The 24,526-nt window shown below is 41.4% G+C and overlaps 1 protein-coding gene across 9 annotated transcripts in view; it reads left to right on the forward strand.

Moving 5' to 3' along the window:
- The window catches only part of fam135a (family with sequence similarity 135 member A), a 305,872-nt gene that overhangs the window by 177,329 nt on the left and 104,017 nt on the right, over positions 1-24,526 (forward strand). For 8 of the 9 annotated variants that reach the window (XR_015079491.1, XM_085996568.1, XM_085996572.1 and 5 more), the window contains 3 exons: positions 7,960-8,114; positions 11,028-13,257; positions 18,432-18,592. Coding sequence is in view for 7 of the 9 variants with exons in the window: in XM_085996568.1 (XP_085852694.1) it covers positions 7,960-8,114; positions 11,028-13,257; positions 18,432-18,592 (2,546 nt within the window). In the remaining 2 variants the exon portion in view is untranslated. Of the gene's footprint in view, positions 1-7,959; positions 8,115-11,027; positions 13,258-18,431; positions 18,593-19,023; positions 19,125-24,526 lie in introns of all 9 variants that reach the window. The other variant, XR_015079490.1, reaches the window with a different exon arrangement.

Genomic DNA, 24,526 nt, shown 5'->3' on the forward strand with positions numbered 1-24,526 from the left:
GCTGATCCGAACCTAGACTCACATCCACTTCCCTGCCCGCTCCCCATAACCCCTAATTCCCTTATCAGCTAGGAAACTGTCTATCTCCGTTTTAAATTTATTTAATGTCGCAGCTTCCACAGCTCTCTGAGGTAGCAAATTCCATAGATTCACCACCCTCTGAGTGAAGAAGTTTCTCCTCATCTCAGTTTTGAAAGGGCAGCCCCTTATTCTAAGATTATGCCCCCTAGTTCTAGTCTCACCCATCAGTGGAAACATCCTCCCCGCATCCACCCAATCAAGCCCCCTCACAATCTTATATGTTTCGATAAGATCGCCTCTCATTCTTCTGAATTCCAATGAGTAGAGGCCCAACCTACTCAACCTTTCCTCATAAGTCGACCCCCTCATCTCCGGAATCAACCGAGTGAACCTTCTCTGAACTGCTTCGAGAGCAAGTATATCTTTTCTTAAATATGGAAACCAAAACTGTACGCAGTATTCCAGGTGTGGCCTCGACTGAGTATCCACAGCTTTCTGGGGTAGAGAATTCCAAAGATTCACAACCCTTTGAGTGAAGAAATTTCTCCTCCTCTCAGTCCTAAATGGCCGAGCCCTTATCCTGAGACTGTGACCTCCTAGTTCTGGACTCCGCAGCCAGGGGAAACATCTTCCCAGCATCTACCCTGTCAAGCCCTTTAAGAATTTTATATCTTTCAATGAGTTTGCCTCTCATTCTTCTAAACTCAAGCAAATATAAGTCTAGTCTACTCAATCTCTCCTCGTAGGACAATTCCCTCAATTCAGGAATCAGTCTTGTGAACCTTTGTTGACCCCTCTAAGGCAAGTATATCCTTCCTTGGGTAAGGAGATCAAAACCATATACAGTACTCCAGGTGTGGTCTCACCAAGGCCCTATATAATTGTAGTAAGACTTATTTACTCTTCTACTCAAATTCCTTTGTAACAAAAGGCTAACATACCATTTGCTTTCCAATTTCACCAATTGCTTGCTGTACCTGCATGTTAACTTTCTATGATTTGCATACAAGGACACCCAGGTCACTCTTGAGTGCCAACATTTTCCAGTCTCTCACCATTTAAAAAATATTCTCCTTTTCTATTTTTCCTACCACAGTGGATAACTTCACACTTCTCCACATTATATTCATACGCTATGTTCTTGAACACTCATTTAACCTGTCTATATCAGTTTGCAGCCTCTTTGCGTCTCACCTAACTTTGTATCAACAACAAACTTGGATACATTACACACAGTCCCCTCATTTAAGTAATTGATATACTGTAGATTGTAAATAGTTGAGGCCCAAGCACTGTTCCTTGCGGTACCCCACTAGTTACAGCCTGCTAACTCAAAAATGTCCCGTTTATTCCTACTGTCTGTTTTCTGTCCATTAACCAATCCTCAATCCCATGAGCCCTAATTTTGTGTAATAACCTCTTGTGTGGCACTTTATCGAATGCTTTTTGAAAGTCCAAATACGCTACATTCCCTGGTTCCCCCCTATTTACCCTGCTAGTTACAACCTCAATAAATTCAGATTTGTCAAACACGATTTCCCTTTCCTAAAACTCTGTTGACTCTGCCGAATCATATTGTGATTTTCCAAGTGCCCTGTTACCACGCCCTTAATAATAGATTCTAGCATTTAACCTGCTACTGATGTCAGGCTAACTGGTCTATAGTTCCCTGTATTCTCTGTCCCTCCATTTTTGAATAGCGTGGTTACGTTTATCTTCCAATCCACAGGGACAGTTCTAGAATGTAGCGAAGTCTGGATGATCAAAATCAATGCATCCTCTATCTCTATAGCCACCTCTTAAAATCCTAGGATGTATGCCATCAAGTACAGGAGATTTATCGACACTTAGTCCCATTAATTTCTCCAGTATTGTTTCTTTACTAATACTAATTTCTTTAAGTTCCTCATTCTTGCTAAACCCTTGGTTCCCCACTCTTTCCGGAATGCTATTGGTGTCTTCTACGTGAAGACAGATACAAAGTATTTGCATAATGTCTCTGCCATTTCCTTGTTCCTCATTATCATTTCTCCTGTCGCTGCCTCTAAGGGACCCATGTTTACTTTTGCGAATCTCTTCCTTTTTACATACCTATAGAAGCTTTTGCAATCTGTTTTCATGTCTCTTGCTAGTTTACATTGTTTGCGCTTAGACAGGTTTAATGTGGTACCCTACACACTTAACGTGTGACACAACACTATATACAAGACTTTCAGATTACTGAATAATAGGATTTATTTAAAACCCCTTCCCAAGAAAAGGGGAAACTTCAGGTTGAGGAGGGGGAAGAAAGTACTTTCAATGTGAGATATGTCCCCTGTCATGCTCCATTTGTAAAAATATAGTTTTGTTTCCATACAGTAACTTTTGACTGGAGCTAATTAAAATGTCTTCCCTCCAGGCCAAGAGAGCCTTTCTGTGAATGTACTTACCCTGCCACTCCAAGTAGCATTATTTTTTTTAATATAGGATTTTGCGAATTTATAGTGTAATGAATTGGATAGCGTTAACAAGGAAATACTTGTATTACAAAAAGAGGAATGCATAGCGTGTTGATACTGGTTCTCTCCAAGCTTGTGGGGAGGTAAAATTGGATAGGGAAAGCAACCTTCCAATTGTTGATGTTTTGCAAAACAAGTTAGAAAAAATGTGCAGCAATGGCACGTTGAAATGTTTAGGCAAACGGGTCCTCTGAAGTGTAGCCTGTCTCTCCTGTACCTTTTTATTCTAAAGCGATTCAGAGTTATTTATGAAGGTGGTAATGTTGCACTCACACCATTCTGCTAGCCACTTATATACCTTTTCAATTCTTTTTCCCAAATACTAGAAGTAAACTAGAAAACATTACTTTGCATCTTCTATCTTTTTTTTAGTTTTGAGCTGATCTTCAAATATGTGGCATTTATATTATTTCTCCCTGTGTCATTTACTCATACCTGACCTACTACGATTGGGTCCCGATGTGTTCTCAAGTCACGATGTACGCTCTACTTCCAGGAAGATGGCTCACCATCCTCTAAATATTGTCCTTATGACACACATTGCTATCCACTTTCCTGAACAAAGAATCACATGATCTGCTAACTGCGTCTCTTTCCAAGCAGTACTCTCTGGTTTTTTAGCTACCTTTCCTTCCAAGACTTTATTACTTCTGTAATGTTGGACAGTGCCTGGTATAGAATCATACAGCACAGAAGGAGGCCAATCGTGCCTGTGCTAGCTCTTTGAAGGAGCTATCCAATCAGTCCCACTCGCCTGCTCCTTCCCCATAGCTCTGTAATTTTTTCCCCTTCGAGTATTTATCCAGTTCCTTTTGAAAGTTGCTATTGAATCTGTTTTCACCACCCTTTCAGGCACTGCATTCCATATGATCATAACTCGCTGTGTAATTTTTAAAATCTTAATCTCTCTTTTGTTAATTGCCTTAAATCTGTATCTTTTCGCCAATACAATCTCTTGGCTAGCTTCACAAGCTTTCCTACCTTTCTTACTTTTACCAACCTTAATTTATTCAGTGTCCCAATTTCCTTGGCTTCCTTCAGCACTTGTTCCTCTGTCATGATCTTCCTCATTGTACTGGCTACCCAGCTCAATTCCCTGAAGGTTCACACTCCAGGTCTGATGCTGCCCTGGCCATGCCACCTGAGATGACTCACTTATAGAATCTTGTACCATCCACTTGCCTCCAAAAATTCCTTCCTTTCTGTCTGCCCTTCTAAATTCCTGTACAGGAAACTCTTGGTATCCGGCACCGACAGGACCGGGATGGTGCCGGTTGATTAAAAATTCCGGATGAGGGAGAGGGTTATCTACTGAGGCTATTTTTAAACAAACAAAAATTTTAAAAAATCAAGAAATGTGCAGTATACAGTAATTGGGTACTCATCTACAGAATGTTGTGTTAAATGGATGGTGGAAAATGCTTGATTAAGTACAGTACTGCCAGTTGAGGGTAATCCATAACTCTTAAATTACGTAACAGTAAAACAAAACGTATACAGTAAACGTCTGTATACAGTACTGTAGTTGACTATACACTTATTCCAAGTCAGCTGGTTCATCAGGAATATCCATGCCAGCTGGGTCATCAGGATCAGGCACTTCAACAGATTCTTCAGGCACTTCCACTGCTTCAACTCTTTTGGAAGCTTTCCTAAACATGTCCCAGATGTCTGCTTGCTTAGTGGACTCTTGCCTTTTTTGTAGAAAGGTGGAATGCAGAATATGGAGGTGCATAACTTCGTGGGCAGAGTAGCAAGGCTGCCTTTCAGCAAATTGGAGGATTAAAGCAAATCCTTCTGGGCTTTAGCCCAAGAAATCATCATCTCTTCAGAAATCTCATCCTCTTCACTTTCCATCTCACTTTCCTTTTCTTTCTTTGGATTCAAAATAGTCTCACTTATTTCATCATCACTTAGCATACGCACAACAGCAACTTTTCTATCTGCATCAACCCACTGCTCAATATCACTTTCACTGAGGTTACGTAGAGGGTTTGCTGGGCCTACATTTTTCACCATGCCAGCCATTTCCATTATTGTACTCTTCTTGGGATGAACATTGAACCCATGAAATTCCTCCTCTGAAGAAGAACCTTCAGCAAACATGACAGAAGGCCACAATTTGTGCCAGGCTTGCCTCAAAGTGTGACCTTTCACCAAGTTCCAGGAACATGCAACATTAAAGATAGCATCTTTAAGATTGTATTCCTTCTGAAATGCGTGAATATTGTCATCTTGGTTTATCAGTTTACGTAGGAATCTGCCTTGTAATGACACTTGAGATTTTGGATAATGCCCTGGTCCATGGGTTGTATGAGAGAAGTTACATTTGGTGGCAAATAAATGGTGAAAATATTTCCCGAAACCAACTCGGATTCATGCGGAAGGGCTCTACAATTATCAGGTAATAAAATGCATTTGCTATCTTCAGGTTTCCCTGTTTTACGGAAATGTTCCCTCACAGATGGAGCAAAAATATGATGGAACCAATACGAAAAGATTTCTTTATCCATCCAAGCATTTCTTTGAGCTTTGTACTCAACAGGTAAGTGCCTCATATTTTTAAATGCACAGGGATTTTTATACTTCCCAATAACAAGAAGTTTAACCCGGTGTGATCCAGCAGCGTTCGCACATGTTAGCACGGTTACACGATCTTTATTTTTCTTGTAACCTGAAGCATTAGCCTCACTAGCCCCAGCAAGCGTTGATTCTGGCAAAAACGTCCAAAATAAGCCAGTTTCATCGGCATTGTATATCTGTGCTGGCGACAAATCATGTTGCTGCACAATCCAATTGAAATAATCGCAGTATTCTTCTGCGGCGTCGTGATCAGCTGATTTCTTCCCCCCGGAAATATCGAGTCATCTTATCCCGTGCCATAACTTGAAGAACGTTAGCCACCCCTCGGAGAAAGCACACTTGTCAGTGAGCTCCATCTTTTACGTAGAAATCCTTCGCTTTCTCGATTAGCATGGGTCCGGAAAATGGAACACTCTCTGAACGCTTAAGAGAAAACCACTCATAAAGCACGGTATCCAGCTCTTCAAGCTTAGGCTTACGAAACGTACGCCATTTCTCTACACTCTTGGATGTCTCCAAGCTTGAATAAAACTTGAGCAGCTTATCCTTCTGCGATTTGATGTCGTAGATTGTTGACGAACCGATTTTGAATTCATTCATAATGTTGATGCACTTCTCTCCCCTTTCTAGTCATTGGCATATCTCGATTTCCTGTTTTAAAGTTAACACCACTCTCTTCCTTTTGCTTGGACCAACTTTTGGGAATTCCATAATGCAAGGTGGGGGAGATAATTCACGATAAAGATGGAGAGACACACAGAATAATGGCGGATCGGAAGAGACTACCGGCAGCGCGGGAGACACACAGAAAAATGGCGGATCGGAAGAGACTACCGGCAGCGCAGGAGAGTCTGACTCCTGTTATTGAGGTGTTCGGACTTCCGACAGCGCCAAGAAGCCGAGTAGTGGCAGTTTGGAGAACTACCCCCACTGACTAACTCGACCACCGTGGGAGACTCGGACTCGGCAACATTTCCGGTTATTGAGGTGTTGTTTTCAGAGTATGAATTTTGCGGGTTAATAGAGAATTCCGGATATTTAGGTGCCGTTTAAACGAGAGATTCCTGTACTTCACTCTGTAAGGCCATGACATTTTAAGCTTATTAACTGGCAGTCATCGTATCTTTTCACCCCTCTGTTGTATCTGGCTTTTTCATTTATGACCATCCCATAGCAAAAAAGCCTTATGGTCTCCATCTTAATTTTTCTGTCAACTTTAACTTCTCAAGTAAATCTACTTCAGCTTCTACTGACCTTCAGTAAAGTATCTAGAGTTATTGATCCATTTTTTTTCCTACTCCTGTTATTTTACTTGATTGCTGAAACTTTGTACTGTTAAGGAGGCTTTGGAGAATTGAGCTCTACCAGTGGCTAAAAATTGTCCAGTCACAGTTTACCTTTGTTACTGGTTTAGTTAGCTCCCATTGGAATCTACTATGCCTCCTTATTGTGCTGGTGTCTTTAATGTCTGCCTCAATGTTGGTACATTCTTCATTATGGATTTAGCATTTTTCCACTGTTTTTGTTGGACTTTGATTTGTCTGTTAAGTTTACTTTTGCCTGTTGTGTAGCTTGGATAGCGATCTCTTTGAAGTTCTGCAACTCTTTTAGTGATGGAAATGCAGTAGTCCTGGAATGGAGCTGATCCACTACATCCTACTTTTTTTTTTAATTTGACAATATTCACAGCTCTTGAATTCAGAATGTGCTTGGTGTATATTTTAATGACTAGTTAAATTGGATACTTTTGGGCATTGCTTAGCCGTGAAGGCTGTTTATCTTTTTTAAACTGTTGAACCTCAGTTACACCAAGCCACAACTCTCAGCCTCCCGTAAGAATATGTGTAACTTAATTAGGTATAATTTTGCAACTTCTATACAATGTCCACAGATTCACATTTGTCACAGAATACGAAAACATAAGACTGCGATGAGAAAAGGTCTACCCCTTAGTCTTTTTTTTTGTCTTCAAGAATACTGCCTGTGGTGTGTGATTTGTTTTCCCAACTATAAAGAATGTTATTTTAAAAGATGAGTTAACCTTTTAATGCAAAAAGTAAGTTTGATCGCCGGTAGTGGTAGGTAAACCAAGTTCTCGGGCAGTCAGTTAGGCTGCTGAGGAACTTTGTAAACTGTTTCAAAATGAAGTTTAATGTTGGTAAAGAGGTTCTGTCAGATGTTCTCTGATAAAATTTAATTTGCATTTGAATGCTATTGAGCAAAGCTCTACACGTGCGTGCAGTTGCACACATGCAGAACTCTGTTTAAAAGGCAATGCAGAGCCAGCAATGTATGTCTTGGGTGTTCCTTTAAAGCAGCCGCTCAATGGGTCAAACGGGAGGATGATTGCACATGGTCTCTGGATGTAGCACGCTTGATGGACCAAATATTCTTTTCTTGATTCAGATATTGGTCTTACTAGTGTGAAGTACTGATCGTAAGAACTATTGGAGGTTATGTATTAAGAGTATTACATAGCATTAAAGCATATTGGTTTAAGTGTATCCTTAAAATTAAATAAGACTAGTGAAAATAATGTACAATCTTGTATTTTTCTGCATTAATGCTATTTAAGTTCTTGGTGACTTAAAAGCATATAGTTATTTATAGGATTAAAGCTTTAGTTAACCAGTTTATTTTTAAACTGTGCAGATAAATACCACTATTGTAAGGACATAAAACTAGTCTTACTATAGTATATACTATATAAACATCCTGTTTAACCAAGATTTCCACATTAAGTTTGCTGAATGCCAGAGTTTGGTAAACCAAAAAAAATTGCATTCTTTAGCAATCTGAAAATATATGTCTGGTATTTCACCTTTAACCTATAAATTTACTGGGTAATTTTCAGTGCACAAAGTCACGGACAGATGGCTGCAGCTGTAAAGAATTCTACCTATTTCAATTCCCTTCCGTCTCTCCCTGTGGAATGTGCAGAACTAGATGGAGACTTCAACTCACTGCCCATTATCTTTGAGGATCGATATCTGGATTCTGTCCCAGAAGGTGAAAATTTTTTAATGGAGAATTTCGATTTGCTATATTTTTTCCAGCATTTCAGTACATAGGTTTGCACTGACTTAAAATCAAATATCAGTTTTCATTTCTCTAAATAGAGTAAATGATGAGGACAGTCAGTTTTCTGAAAAATAAAGCACCAAATGGCATTGGCGATTGCATGACCAAAACCTTGAAAGGTTCAGTATTATACAGTTCAACATTCAGTGATGAATTTGTATTCCAGCATTCGCAGTATTTTGCCTTTTTTAATGCTCAGTAGCTTGTTTTACTATTGAAATGGGCAGGAGGTTCATCACTCTCTTGAAGCATAACTGCTGGATTCTGAAAATAGAGTTAAAATCTGTAATGCTGGAAGCCTGAAATTAAAAAAAAAACTCAAGTTTCTGTGATTCATGTTGGATTCTGAAAATTAATCTTTTATCACTGGAAAATGTGCTGCATGGTTGAATATCAGACACCCCACTTAAGTTTTATTCCCTGCCATAACAATAGGTTGTCATATTAAATATATAAAAATATATTTTGTTTTTTCTTTTGGGAATTTAACCATTCCCACTCAACAGGCAGGTTATTGCATATGCTACTAATGTCATAGATGGGGTAACCATCCTACAAGTGGTCTTGCTGATGTGACACACACAATGTGCCAACTGCTGATCTCAATTTCTTAGAGCTCTGGGGGGGGAAATTCAGTATCGCCCCGTTTGGGGCGCGATTATCGGCCGTGCGCAAAGTTTAGCGCTCGGCGCTAATTATCGCCTCCGACTGCAAACTTGGCTTTTATCGCCCCTGGAGGTGATTGGAGCGCTAAATCAGGCGCTTCACACCTGTCTTAAGGCGCAAAGGCCGAGAAGTGAGGCACTACCTCAGAGCGCTGGCGAAGCTCATTTGATGTCCGTCAGCAATGGAACACAGACACAATGGCGCCGGCCAGTTCTTAAGGGGAGGGTTGATCTTGCTCTCCATCCACATCCTGCTCATTGCAGCCTTGAATCTCAGCCTGGAGAGACCTGTACATCAAATCTGCTGGAAAGAACAATGGGGAGACCAGGGAAAGAGCTCAGAGTGCAGCCCCCACAGTCTCTTCTAAATCGATACAAGGAAGGGCAAATCAAAATGAACCTGCAAAGTGCTGCTCTGTATCAAAACTCCTTCACACAGCGTTGAATCTCTCCAGAAGTCAGTCAGTCTCTCTCTCTCTCTCTCTCTCGGAATGCGTGGTGCAAAAATGTCACCAACAAAAAAAGGCAGGAAGCAGCTGCCTTTAAATAGCACTCCCCCGGTCCCTTCCTGACTGCAAAACGCTCCCCTCAACCTGTCATTCAGGGGCGCCACTCAATATCCGGTCCGGGGCACTACCGGGGCGTTGCACACTCGACTGACGTCACGATCTGCCGGTGCAGGAGATCGTGGCGGTAGTGTTTAGCGCCGCCACAAAATGTCTAGTTAATTTAGTGAGCGGCGCAAACATCGCCGTGCACGGGCGCTAGTTGCTTTGCGCCCCATTAGCACCCTCTTAAGGCACTAACGGGAGGCGCAAACCAACTGAATTTTTCCCCCCTGGTGTTTGGCTAGTTGAAAAACTTTGCACGCATGCACACCCACCCCAATTGGTTGATCCCATCAGTTGGGACTGATGCTGAGAGAAAGAACCCAGAAGCAGAGCTTCATTGAATCTCTTCTAGCTGCAATACAAAACAGTAGGAGAAAGGATAAGATACAGAAACTATCTAGATATGGAAAGACCAAAATGGCATGTGAAGCAATTGCCATGTGACATCTATATAACAATAAAAGGCTTGTGCAAGAACAGTGTAAATAGTCCCGATGAAAAATTACTGATTGTTCATATGTATGCTGTCAGAAGTAATTTAATCTCAATGACGGACAGGTAAAGACCCTCTGGTCCATCCAGTCTGCCCCACACAATTGCAATACTTGTGTATCACAATATATACAGTCCACCCCACCCCAAACCATGGGATCTCCTGGAGAGGTGAAAAAACAGATTAAAACCCAGGCCAATGTGTATCACAATATATACACTCCACCCCACCCCAAACCATGGGATCTCCTGGGAGAGGTGAAAAACCAGATTAAAAACCCAGGCCAATGTGTATCACAATATATACACTCCACCCCACCCCAAACCATGGGATCTCTGGAAAGGCAAAAAAACAGATTAAAAAACCCAGACCCATTTGGGGAAGAAAATCTGGGAAATTCCTCTCCGACCCATTTAGGTAGTCGAAACTAGTCCAGGAGAGCACTCTTGTCCTGAATTCCCTGCAGTACCTACCTTCTGTAAAAGGTGATCTCCGCCCCAGCCAGAAACGGGTCCAGCTCTCACTTGAAAGAATTCAGCGAGTCAGCATCCACCGCACGAGACGGCAGCCTCTTCCAGAGGTCCACTATTCTCTGGGAAAAGAACCACCTCCTGACATCTAACCTAGATCTGGCCTTAGACAACTTAAATTTGTGATCCCCAGCCCTCCCTAACCGATTTAATTTAAACAAACTGTCAACTGGAACACAATCTATTCCCTTCATTATCTTAATCTTCAATCAGATCACCTCTAAATCTACACTTCTCTAAAGTGTTGAGTCCCAATTCTTTCAGCCTATCTTGAGCACTAAAATGCTTTAGACTAGGAATTAGTCTAGTGGCCCTCCTCTGCACCCTCTCAAGTCTCAATATCACCCACCCACATAATGCATACAAAATGTGAATAAGTTTTAAATATCCATTTGCAGTTACTCCCTACTTTAAATTCAACTCACATTTTTCATAAATAATGAATCTCATATTTTTGTCATTCTGCTTCCTCGTAATGTATCATAGTTGCATAAACATGCTCTGTCTGTTTACGAATAGCTAATATTTTGTTTCTTCAAAAGACTCGGATGTTCCCTGGAGTGGGGTTCAGAATGTAAGAAGATCATCCTTTTCTGCCAAACTGGAAAAATCTGACTCAAAAGAATGTAACCCTTCGGGTTTTTCTAGTCCTGATTTTAAAGCAAGACCAGCAAGCATCTACAATGTTAGACGTAACGAAAGCGAGAAGCTGCAGACAAAACAGCACAAGATAAAAGCTGAAGAGCACAGCAAATCAAAAGTAAAAGTGGCAAAACTTAAGAAGACAATTAAGTCTGAGAACAGCAAAAAATTGGTGAAACAAAACTCTAAGGATTCCGTGATACTAGTTGGTTACAAGAGCTTAAAGAATTCAAACTTGGGAGATATCAGTAAATCTGAAGGCGGGCTTTCAATTTGTCCAAAAGGTGGGCAGGTTCCCATAAGCACAGGACCTGATAATGGGGCAAAGGCAAATTCTAAGCTATTATGTCAGCATAAAGAACTAATACCTCTTCTTTCAAGTATGGAAAAGTATGTAGAATCTACAAAAACTAAAAATATTGATGAATTTGGTTACAGCATTAATCGTCACAAAATGGAACCTTGCACATTTGCATCATCAAGCTTATTCCAGGCAGGTCCTGGGACTCCAACTGAGTGTGTAAGATCTACTAAATGCTCATTTGATAGTTTGAATAGCCAGCAAATGGCATCAGCATCAGGAGTCAAACATATTGAAGTCAAACCAAGAAGTAGATGCGCTTATGAAGGGGAAAAAGTAACAGTCATTATGGCCTCCAAGCTCCCTGTTAAAGATGATGACCAAAGGCTTTGTCGATCTCCTGAACCACAGCTGCTGGATTCTAAAAAGAATTATTTACTGTTGGAAAAAGATGCACTACACCCTGCTGCTTCTGAGAGTGCACTACTGAACACATGTACAAAGGGATTTAATTTGGTTGTAAGTGGGGATGCTGTTAAACTGCCAGATGTTTATGTCACCTGCTCATCGTCCAGAGTTTCAGATTCTGGCATTGAAAGTGAACCTAGTTCTTTTGCATTTCAGCCGGATCCAGACTTGGCCACTGAGCCAGTATTGGAGAAGGCTCCTCTTCTCAGTGAAAAGCCTTGCATGCAGCTGCTACTTAAACCAGAATTAAGTGTGAGGAATATGATTGAAGGCCACTGTACAGAGAGTACAAGTGCTGTAAGTGAAATACAATCATCTTTAACTTCTATAAACTCCCTGCCTTCAGATGAGGATGATGAACAGCCAGTTGATGAAAGCTCGGAAGTTGCTGTTGTACTTGCACAACAAACTAGTGATGAACAGCCCAAGCTAGTATCAACTGTATCAGAGCAGCTAAAATCTGGAATGAAAAAATCCAGTGTCATAGTACAAGAAGAAAGTGTTGTGTTCAATGAATGTTCAGGGACTGAAAACCGAGCTCCTCATTCTTCTGTCTTTTCTGAGCAGGAGTTTCTTAACTGTATAGCTAGTCAAGAAAGAAACAGCAGCAATCCACAGCAAACTATTCTTTGTGCTAATGTTTTTAGAGAGCCGCAAGGCTCCAGTGAAGATTTCAGTTTAGAAAAAGTAACCACAAAACATATAATTAAACTGAACTCTGAAGTGATTCATCTTGACGAGCCAAGCTGCCATACTTCAGATGCGGCAGAAATTGGCCAGAGTGTGGGTCCAGAATTGCATCCAGAAGAGCTTGTAGATATAATTCAGGTGTTTGAAGTTCCAACTCTGCAGGAAGCAGATGATCGAGTGCACACAAACCTTTCAGCTGCCAGCAGCACTGACATTGTGAAACAAGGATTAGTGGAGAATTACTTTGGATCTAGAAGCAGTACAGACCTTTCTGATATTAGTCCTGGTGGTGGTGGCAGCTGCCCCACAAGTCCTCAAAAGGAGACTGTTGGCCTTGTTACTCTTGCACAAGCAGAAGACGATGAAGAACTAGAAATGATAGAAAATGGTTATTATGAAGCTGACGACAATGCTGCGTATGATAGAAATGATGCAATCAGATCTGAGCTGATTAATGCTGATCGTACCACAGAAGGAGCAAGCATGCCAGGTGCATGCACTCCTACTTGTTTATCATTTTCGTCAGTTGTCAGAGATTCCCCATCTATCAGTGGACTGTCTTCTAGAAGCAAACTTGATGCAATTACAAAGCAACCCAGCAGTGCTGTCTTCAGCTCGACTGTGTCAGTCTCCTGGTATGATGATGCTGCCACAAAAGGACAAATGCAGATGTAAGTAGATTTGCCACATCACTTTTTTTTTAAGTGCATGTCTCTTCAAAATCAGAAAACTTTTATCCTACTCACACAGCTGGTTTAAAGCATATAGTTCTTTAAAACTTACGAATGACAGTTAAAGCGAGGCCATTCTGCCCTCTCGGGATGTAAAAGATCTCGTGGCTCTATTCGAAGTAGAGCAGGGGCATTCTGCCGGTGTCCTCGTTAGTATTTATCCCTCGAGCAATATCACCATGGCAGGTGGGGAATTTAAATTCAGTTAATTAATAAATCTGGAATAAAAAGCTAGTATCAGTAATGGTGACCATGAAACTATCGGATTGATGTAAAAATCCATCTGGTTCACTAATGTCCTTTAGGGAAGGAAATCTGCCGTCCTTACCTGGTCTGGCCTATATGTGACACCAGACCCACAGCAATGTGGTTGACCTTGACTGCCCTCTGAAATGGCCTAGCAAGCCACTCAGTTGTACCACATGCACTGCAGCGGTTCAAGAAGGCGGCTCACCACCACCTTCTCGAGGGGAATTAGGGATGGTCAATAAATGCTGGCCCTGCCAGTGATGCCCACATCCCATGAACGAACTTTTAAAAAAAAAACTAAAACAGATTGTCTGGTCGTGTATCCTGGGGTTGTCAGTGGTGCTATAAAATGCTCTCTGTCTCCCTCTCCCCTTCCCCTCTGTCGAAGGAGTGTGTTTTGAGAAAACTTAAAGAAGGAGAAGGAAAATTTGAAAGTGCATCCTTGTGGTGAGCACAAATGGGAAATGGTACTGGAAGGATATAAACTATTTAGAAAAGGTTGCTGAGGGGTGAAGGAGTCACATCTTATATAAAGGATAGTAAAGATTCAAGATAGGCAAAATGTCAAAGTGGAGTTGTTTTTGATATGGTTGAATGAGGCAAGTGAGAGGAAATTGCTGGTAACAATTTGATGCAGACCACCAAACCAAACAGCTGACATTGATCAGATATTTCACATGGAAGTAAAGAAAGCACCCAGCAAAGATGGTATTTTGGTACTGATAGATTTTAACTATCCAGATATTGAATGTAATTTGGGTATTGCTAGTAGTAAAAAAAGAGTCCTGAATTACTGGATTTGATGAAAGAATCCAACATGAAGCAACCTGTCCGAGGGAATTGTTAATTAAGCTGTATTTAATGTAAAGCTGACCAATAATGAGAACATTCTAGCAGGTGTTGAGCAGCTGGGGAATAGAAATCCTAAGAGTGTAAGCTTCAGAGTAAGGAAAGAGTAGCAGCAGCATTAGACCATGACACTTTGAGTGGGCAGATTTTAAGAGAATTCATACTTGGCTAAAAGAATGGGTCAGGGCTAAGAAAGGTGTAGTGTGATAGCTAAATGGAACAGACTTAAAAAGGTAATTGATAGGGCAGTGGGATGATTTATAACTAGGAGATATTGTAAGGTGACCAGCCTAGATGGCAGAGCAGGTAAAGGATAAAGCAAGTAATTCCAATATATATTATCTATGACAATGGAGACTAAGAACAAGCGTTTTTTTTAAATGAGTGTAAACAAACTATTAAAATAGCAAAGCATCTTTCACAGAGTGTAGGAACTTGCCAAACTTTACTAGTTCTGAGGAAGCTGTTTACTAAGCTGCTCATTAAAATTTGTATTACAAACAGAAAAATTGCATCTAGGACCTTTTGGTTTCTGAAACCGGTGTCGTGATTAGTGAAGATGTGGAAGTCTTTGAAAATTTAAGTGTCGCCTTTGATTCAATATTTAACGAGAGAAATATAGTAGAGGCAGACCTAAGTGGATGTTCCAAGACGGTCAGATTGAAGTACATAATATAATGAACACTGTTACTGAGTTGGTATATGGAGTCTTGAGTAAGATTCAAGTCAATCAAGCAGATAGGACAGATGAGATTCACCCTAGCATGTGTAGGGAGCTTAAGCATATGCTGTTCAAACCACTGGCAGAAATATTTAACAATTCTTTAAAAATATATTAAATGATATTAGAAGATTGGTAAACTGTAAATGTAGTGGTGTTATTTAAAGAGAGATCTAAGGGGGATGTGGGTAACTATAAACCAGTTACGGCTATGAGAACTGCAACGGTTCAAAGAAGGCCAACCTCCACCAACTTGGGGCAAGAAGGGATGGCAAATTAATGAGGGATAGCCTGTGTCACCTACATCCAATTAACAAAAAAAAGTCTAATCATTACCAGGGAAATTTATAGAATCAATTATCACGTTTCAAAGTAGTAGAACAGTTGGGGAGATATAAACTAATTGGTAAGAATTGGCAAAGAAAAGAGTTTTTTGATAAAGTAGCAAAAAATGTACTGTAGATAAGGATGAGAATATTGATGTGCTTTACTTGAATTTATTAAGCGTTTTGATAAGCTATCACATAGAAAACTAGTTCAAAATTAGCCAACATGGTATTGCTAGCAGTAAGATGGATTGGATCATGTTTGAGCAATAGGAAACGGTGTGTTTGAATGACATGTATTCTGGATGAAGGGGTGTTGCAAGAGGGGCTCGGTGCTTGGGCTGGCACTCTTCAACATCTTTTATAAATGGCCTGGACAAAATACTGAAGGTGATTAATATGGTGGAAGCTGGGAGCAAGCTACAGGGGGACATGAACTGTCTGAGGAAGTGGGTGAACAATTAGATCATGCATTTCAATATAATTAAGTGTGGAGTCATGCACTTAAGAATACAGAACAGGCAGAGAGATTATAGGATTAATGGGAAAATGGACTTGGAAAGTTATGTGGAGAGACTAGAGAAGCTGGGATTGTTTTCTTTGGAGCAGAGGTGGTTAAGGAGAAGGAACAGGGGAGTCAGTACTACAGTGAAACCTGTATAAACAGCCACTAGCAAAAAAAAAAACACACTTATTGAGACCTAAATAACTTGCATGGTAAAATATATAAGAGACACTCTGAAACCACGGGCACTTGCAAATTATGAACTACGGATAGTCTTCAATGCACCAGGCCCTTTTACTACTTAAAACATGGGATACACAGGACAGTGCAAGACGGCAGCAGCAGGTTTTGTGAAAGAAATGGATTTTGTGGAATGACGAGCTCTTTACCCAGCATCCATAGTGGCAGAGAAACTGCTCTCTCTCTGGGATTGAATGCTTGCACAGCTCTAGCCCAGGGACACAGCAGTTTCTCTGCCGCAATGGATGTTGTGTAAAGAACTCCCCATTTGATGAAAGCCGTTTCTTGCGCAAAACCCTCTGCGAAGATCGGGGCTGGGGGAGGCTGAAGGCTTCCTTGTGAGCCTGGAGGGAGGACACCTGCTCCTCCTGGCTCGCAAGCAGTGCTAGAAGGAGCAGATCTTTGCCACTTAAGGATTGTATGGCTGGAGGAGGTTACAAAGATAGGGAGGGGCATGAATGGATTTTAACATTAGAGTAGAAATTTTAATTTGGAGGTGGTCGGGGACAGAGTGCCAGTGTACGCCAGCAAGGGCGGTGGTGGTGGATAAACAAGGATTGGTGCGGGATAGAATATGGGCAGCAGAGTTTTGGGGAGATGGAGGTTGGGAGGCCAGTGATCTAGTCAAGTCAAGAGGTGCCAAAGGCATTATTGAGGGTTTCAGCAGAAGATGGGTTGAGGCAGTGGCGGAGTCGAGTGATGTTAAGGTGGAAGGTCTTTGTGATGGAGAGTTTATGGGGTTGGAGAGTCAGCTCAGGGTCAAATAGGACAGCAAGACTGCAAACAGTCTGATTCAGCATTAGATAGTGGCTGTGAAGGGGAATGGACTTGGTGGTGAGGTAAGGAGTTTATGGCGAGGGCTGAAAATGGCTTCAGCCTTCTCAGTGTTTAATTGGAGGAAATTTCAACTCATTCAAGACTGGATATCGGACAAGCAAGCTGACAGCATAGAGGCAGTGAGGGGGTCGAGAGTGGTGGTGGAGAGGTAGAGCTTAATGTCGTCGGCACACATCCAGCAGTTTAGCCAGGACAATTTAGAGTTTTATTTCTGTTGCTTTATATTGCATCAAAAAGTGCAGAAGGCTTGTTAGCTTAAACACCTTCATTTAGAAGGGAAAGCTCAAAATGGTCACCCTACTGCAAATTATCCACTACAGCTGTCGATATAAATCATGCACTCTCCCATATGGAAGATCCACGATTCCACATCAGCAGGATGCAGCAACGACAAAAAGTGCTTTCATTTTAACTTGATGTCAGCATGTCTTAATTGTAGTGACTGTCACTCATTGGCAGCACTCTCCGATAGCGATACGAGACTGTTAAGTAAATTAATAAAATAATTTCATCACTCTAGATAGTTATTGTTTACTTTTGAAATACCACTTCAATCACCTGAGCAAAAGCTAGGTAATGTGGTCGTGAAGTGTATCATCTTGTGGCACTTACTGGAAGTGTATGATCCTCCAGATTAAGTTGAAGCACATTTGACCCTCGTAGTGGCACTTTGTGGGCCACTATGCACACAATGCCTTTCCAGAATGTTTGAAAGGCAGCCAGCTTGCACTTGTGCACTAAGCATTACTGACTTGATCTGATTACTGTGGAGCATAAACGTTTTGGTGTTCCAGACCAAAGTGTGACCTTGAGTTGCACTTCTATCAGAGCTCCACTTTCCTGCTACTTTGGTACACTTAGTTTGTATGTAAAAGATTGAACAAATGAGGAAGAATATTAAATTATTTACCATAAGTGGTGTCTTTCTCCGTTTTGAAATGTCAGCTTCTAGTACACATTTATCTCCTGCCTTGCATTCCTTTTCTGATCCGGCATGGGTTGGAACTGTATCATTTACCAGCTTTGATAATGGTGTTCGTGGCACTGTTCAAGTGCTCTCGTGATCCCTTGGTGTCTCTGTAATCTAAGTAATGCATTGAGACTGGCCTCAAAACCAGGCACCGAGTTGGTGGTTGAGAAAGATCACTGGACTATTCTGCTACCAGGTTTCTCAAAGGAATAGCATCCCCAAAACATTTGTACCTTAAGAGGTATTTTAAATGATTTGTCATGTGTGAGCAAAATGATTCATAGTTTGTGGAGATTGAGTATCAGTCAGTGTAAGGAAGGCTGTATATACAGTAAGTAATATGCCATTATAACTAAATTAGATTATTGACTTTAAATGCCTGAATTGATAAAACTAATAAATCTGTTCTGACTGTAGTTTCCTCCAGGCAAAAGAAGAGTTGAAGCTACTGAAGTTTCCTGGTTTTATGTACAGTGATGTTCCTGATTTGGCTTCCACAATCCCATACTTCAGCTTGGAGGAGGATGAGAACTTGGAAGATGGCATGCATCTAATAGTTTGTGTCCATGGATTGGATGGTATGTTAATAAAAGGAACTATTAGTGTAACATCAGAACTCCGTTTAAACCTGTGCTATTCAATATTGCAAAATAAGTTTTTTTTTTTACTGTTATCCCATTTTTCCTCGAGAACCACAAATCAACAGCCTTGATTGTTAATGCCACATTGAAAACTTACAGAAGTGTAGAATGTTTTGAAATCGTTCTTCTCGTAGGCCTGGAAACTTGTCGTACAAATCTAGACTTGGCAATTTGTACTCCGTACAAATCCTCCAATATGTAGCATAATGTTCTGATTGTTGGAATGGAGTTGTGAATAGCACAAACTGAAAGCCAGAGGCATGCACACTGGTTGGAGCAGTGAGTTAGAATGCTGGCATTTCACCTTTGGACAAATTTGAATCTAGCTCAGACTAATAGGATGACCATCTAATTTTTCCTTCCAATAGTTTCTTTACACCCCTCTTGAAGACAGTGGCTTATGCTTGGGTACAGTTCCATTAGTGACAGTAGACCTGTGGTAGCTTGCTGAAATCACCATTCTTCATAGGTAAGCCTATACATTGAGAGTCAGAACTTGTTTTATCCTGCTATCCACACACTTGGATTTCCCACATGTATTGTAGGATCATGATCAAGATTATTAAACCATTCTGATGTATTTTTCTCTTTCCTTACGAAAAGATCTTGAAGTCAAATTGTCATGCACCCCAGCTCCATTGCTACCCTAGCTGAGACCAGCTAAGACAATGCATTACCTTCCAAACCAATTTCTGAAATGGGGGCAATTCAAGATGGTCACAGACTATCTGGGAGAACTAATTAGGTACCATAGATGTAAAACATGTGTACTTCAGTACAATCAACACCACTGAAACAGATTATCTGGTTATTATCACGTTGTTTGTGGGAGCTCGCTGTTTGCAAATTGCCTGCCGCGTTTCCTACATTACAACAGTAACTACACTTCAAAAGTACTTCATTGGCTGTAAAGCGCTTTGGGATGCCCTGAGGTTGTGAAAGCCACTGTATAAATGTAATTTTTTTTTTCAGTATTGCTTTATGGAAATGCCAACAGAAGTTTACTGTATTCAATTACATAGGGAAAACTTATCAATCCAAGGTACTTGTCTTCAGTACTTGGCATTTTCACAGAGGGCTTATCCATAGCTGCTGCATATCTGTATCTGGATACTTTGCTCATGAGGGCCCTATACCTGAGGTCTGCCAGCACAACCATGTGGTATGTGCTTAATATTTAAGGGCTGGGATTCATAGACATTTTTTTTTATAATTCGCTGTTGCAACCTAACAATAGCTAATATTCTTAGGTGTGTTTTGATTAAAATAATTTTGGATGAAGAAGGCCCTACAGCCCATTTGATTTTATTCTTGCAGAATACCAACCCTAGTCACTTCCCATTACAACAGCTAGCTGGTTTTTTTTAAATGTCCGGTGCCCTGGCTGTAACTGCTCTTCCTGGCAACTCACACCAGCATTTGACCATCCTCCATAAAGAAATACTTGTTGGTGTCTGTCCTAAACCTGCTTCTCTTAACTCCTGAATCTGCGTCCTCTTACTCTGATGCCTTGGTGTAACTAAAAATAGTTTCGGGTTTATCCTGTTAAGTTTATTGGCTACCTCCATGAGGTCTTCTGAGATGTATCTTTTTGATGCTAAAGACCTCTATCTTATCAAGTCGTTTTCATGGGCACCAGAGACAAGCTTCATAAGAACATAAGAAATAGGAGCAGGAGTAGGCCAATCGGCCCCTCGAGCCTGCTCCGCCATTCAATAAGATCATGGCTGATCTGATCCTAACCACCAATCCACTATCACAGAACCATCTCCTGAATCTAACAGAATTAGACACACGAAATAGGAGCAGGATCAGGCTACACGACCCCTGGGCCCGCTCCGCTACCCACAGGGCCATGACCGATCCGAACCCAGACTCATGTCCAAATTCCTGCCCGCTCCCCGTAACCCTTAATTCCCTTTACTTCTAGGAAACTGTCTATTTCTGTTTTAAATTTATGTAATGATGTAGCTTCTACAGCTTTTTGGGGCACCATATTCCATGGACCTACCACCCTCTGAGTGAAGTAGTTCCTCCTCATCTCAGTTTTGAAAGAGCAGCCCCTTATTCTAAGACTATGCCCCCTAGTTCTAGTTTCACCCATCATCGGGAACATCCTCCCCGCATCCACCCGATCCAACCCCTTCACAATCTTTTATGTTTCAATAAGATTGCCTCTCATTCTTCTGAACTCCAATGAGTAGAGTCCCAATCTACTCAACCTCTCCTCATATGTCCATCCCCTCATCCCCGGGATTAACCGAGTGAACCTTCTTTGTACTGACTCGAGAGCAAGTATGTCCTTTCTTAAGTATGGACACCAAAACTGTACGCAGTATTCCAGGTGCGGTCTCACCAATACCTTGTACAACTGAAGCAATACCTCCCTATTTTTATATTCTATCCCCCTAGCAATGAAAGCCAACATTCCATTGGCCTTCTTAATCACTTGCTGCACCTGCATACTAACCTTTTGAGTTTCGTGCACCAGGACCCCCAGATCCCTTTGTACTTCAGTACTTTCCAGTTTCTTGCCATTAAGATAATAACTTGCTCTACAATTTTTCCTGCCAAAGTGCATAACCTCACACTTTCCAGTATTGTATTCCATCTGCCAAATCTCTGCCCACTTACTTAGCCTGTCGATGTCCCCTTGCAGGTTTTTTATGTCCTCCTCACTCACTACTTTCCCTCCCATCTTAGTATCATCTGCAAACTTTGATATGTTACACTCGGCCCCCTCCTCCAAATCGTTAATATAGATTGTAAAGAGTTGGGGACCCAGCACTGACCCCTGCGGAACACCACTAGTTACTGATTGCCAGTCTGAGAATGAACCATTTATCCCAACTCTCTGCCTTCTGTTAGATAGCCAATCCTCTATCCATGCCAGAATATTACCCCCAATTCCGTGATTTTTTATCTTAAGCAATAATCTTCTGTGTGGCACCTTGTCAAATGCCTTTTGGAAGTCTAAATACACTACGTCCACTGGTTCCCCTTTATCCACCCTATATGTTACTTCCTCAAAGAACTCCAGCAAATTTGTCAAACATGACTTCTCCTTCATAAAACCATGCTGACTTTGTCCTATTAAATTATGATTATCCAAATGTCCTGTTACTGTCTCCTTAATAATGGACTCCAAAATTTTACCTACCACAGATGTTAGGCTAACCAGTCTATAGTTTCCAGCCGTCTGTCTACTGCCCTTTTTAAATAAGGGTGTTACATTAGCAGTTTTCCAGTCTGCCGGGACCTTTGCCGAGTCCAGGGAGTTTTGGAAAATTATTACCAATGCATCCACAATCCCTACCGCCACTTCCCTCAAGACCCTAGGATGTAAGCCATCAGGTCCAGGTGATTTATCCGCCTTGAGTCCCATTATTTTACCGAGTACCACTTCCTTAGTGATTTTGATCGTGTTTAGCTCCTCCCCCACTTTTAGCCCCCTGTTTGTCCAGTGTTGGGATATTCTTAGTGTCTTTTACTGTAAAGACTGATATAAAATATTCATTCAGTGTTTTTGCCATCTCCATATTTCCCACCATTAATTTCCCAGTCTCATCCTCTAAGGGACCAACATTTACTTTAGCCACCCTTTTTCTTTTTATATAACTATAAAAACTCTTACTATCTGTTTTTATATTTTTTGCTAATTTACTTTCATAATCTATCTTCCCTTTCTTAATCAATCTTTTTGTTATTTTTTGCTGTCTTTTAAAGTTTTCCCAATCCTCTATCCTCCCACTAGATTTGGCTACCTTATATGCCCTTGTTTTTAGTCGAATACTATCCTTAATTTCTTTACTTAGCCATGGATGGCTGTCTTTTCTTTTACACCCTTTTCTTCTCAGTGGAATATATTTTTTTTGGAAGTTGTAAAATAACTCCTTAAATGTACACCACTGATCATGTATCGTCTTACCCTTTAATCTATTTTCCCAGTCCACTCTACTCAATTCCGCTCTCATACCTTCATAGTCTCCTTTATTCAAGCTTAGCACGCTTGTTTGAGATCCAACCTTCTCACCCTCTAATTGAATATGGAATTCAACCATGTTATGGTCACTCATTCCAAGGGGATCCTTTACTAGGACATTTTTAATTAATCCTGTCTCGTTACACAGGACCAGATCTAAGGTTGCTTGCCCCCTGGTCGGTTCAGTTACATACTGCTCAAGAAACCCATCCCTAATACACTCAATGAACTCATCCTCAAGGCAGCCCTGCCCAATTTGATTTGTCCAATTAATATGATAGTTAAAATCCCCCATAATTATAGATGTTCCCTTATTACAAGCCTCAACTATTTCCTGATTGATATTCCGTCCAACAGAGTTGCCACTGTTCGGAGGCCTATAGACTACGCCCACTAGTGTTTTTTTCCCCTTATTATTCCTTACCTCCACCCAAACTGTTTCATTATCCTGATCTTCTGACCCAATATCATTTCTCTGTATTACAGTGATTCCTTCCTTTATTAACATAGCCACCCCACCTCCCCTTCCTTCCTGCCTGTCCTTCCTGATCGTTAAATAACCTGGTATGTTTAATTCCCAGGCATTGTCACCCTGCAGCCATGTTTCTGTAATGGCCACAAGATCATACCCATATGTAGTTATTTGTGCCATTAACTCGTCTATTTTGTTACGAATGCTACGTGCATTCAGATAGAGAACTTTCAAATATGTTTTGTGACACTTAGTTCCTGCTTTTGCCCTTTTTATTACTTTACCTTTTACTCCATACCTTCTGCCCCTTCCTGACACGCTCTGGTTTTTAATTTCCCCACTGCTACCTAAGTCTATGACCTTCTCTGTTGTCATTTTTATTATTTGCTCTCTCGGAACCTCCCCCCCACTAGTTAGTTTAAAGCCCTCTCTACAGCCCTAGTTATATGATCCGCCAGGACTCTAGTCCCAGCACTGGCCAAGTGAAGCCCGTCCCAACGGAACAGCTCCCTCCTGCCCCAGTACTGGTGCCAGTGTCCCAGGAAGCAAAACCCATTTCTCCCACACCAGTCTTTGAGCCATGCATTTAACTCTCTAATTTTATTTGTCCTAGCCAAATTCGCTCGTGGCTCAGGTATTACCCTTGTGGTTCTGCTTTTTAATTTGGCCCCTAGCTGCTCAAACTCCCTCAGCAGAACCTCCTTCCTTGTCCTATCTATGTCGTTGGTACCAACATGGACCATGACAACTGGATCCTCCCCCTCCCACTCCAAGTTTCTCTCCAGTCCAGAGGAGATGTCCTTAACCCTGGCACCGGGCAGGCAACACAGCCTTCGGGACTCTCGCTCTCGGCTGCAAAGAACTCTATCTATCCCCCTAACGATACTATCCCCTACCACTACAACATTTCTTTTAACTCCCCCCACTTGAATGGCCCCCTGCTCCACGGTGCTGTGATCAGGTTGCTCATCCTCCCCGCAGTCCCTGTTCCCATCCTCACAGGGAGTAAGAGCCTCGAACCTGTTGGACAAGTGCAAGGGCTGCAGCTCCTCCAACACTACCTCCTGGATCCCCGTACCTGCCTCACTTCTAGTCACACCATCCTGACCCTGGCCACGGACTACATCTGAATTAATTAATCTAATTGGTGTGAATACCTCGTGATACACAGAGTCCAGGTAACTCTCCCCCTCCCTGATGTGTCTCAGTGTTTGAAGCTCAGACTCCAGCTCTTCAACACGGAGCCGGAGTTCCTCGAGCAGCCAACACTTACTGCAAATGTGATCACCGTGAGCATCAATGGTGTCCACCAGCTCCCACATATTGCAGCAGCAACACATCACCTGATCTCCCATTCTATGTAATTAATTAAATTTATTAATATTATTCTTAAATACCCTCTGCTCCGATTCTAGAT

This window comes from Somniosus microcephalus, chromosome 9, assembly GCF_052327205.1.
Source record: "Somniosus microcephalus isolate GS21.2 chromosome 9, FLI_Smic_1.0, whole genome shotgun sequence".
NCBI lineage: Eukaryota > Metazoa > Chordata > Chondrichthyes > Squaliformes > Somniosidae > Somniosus > Somniosus microcephalus.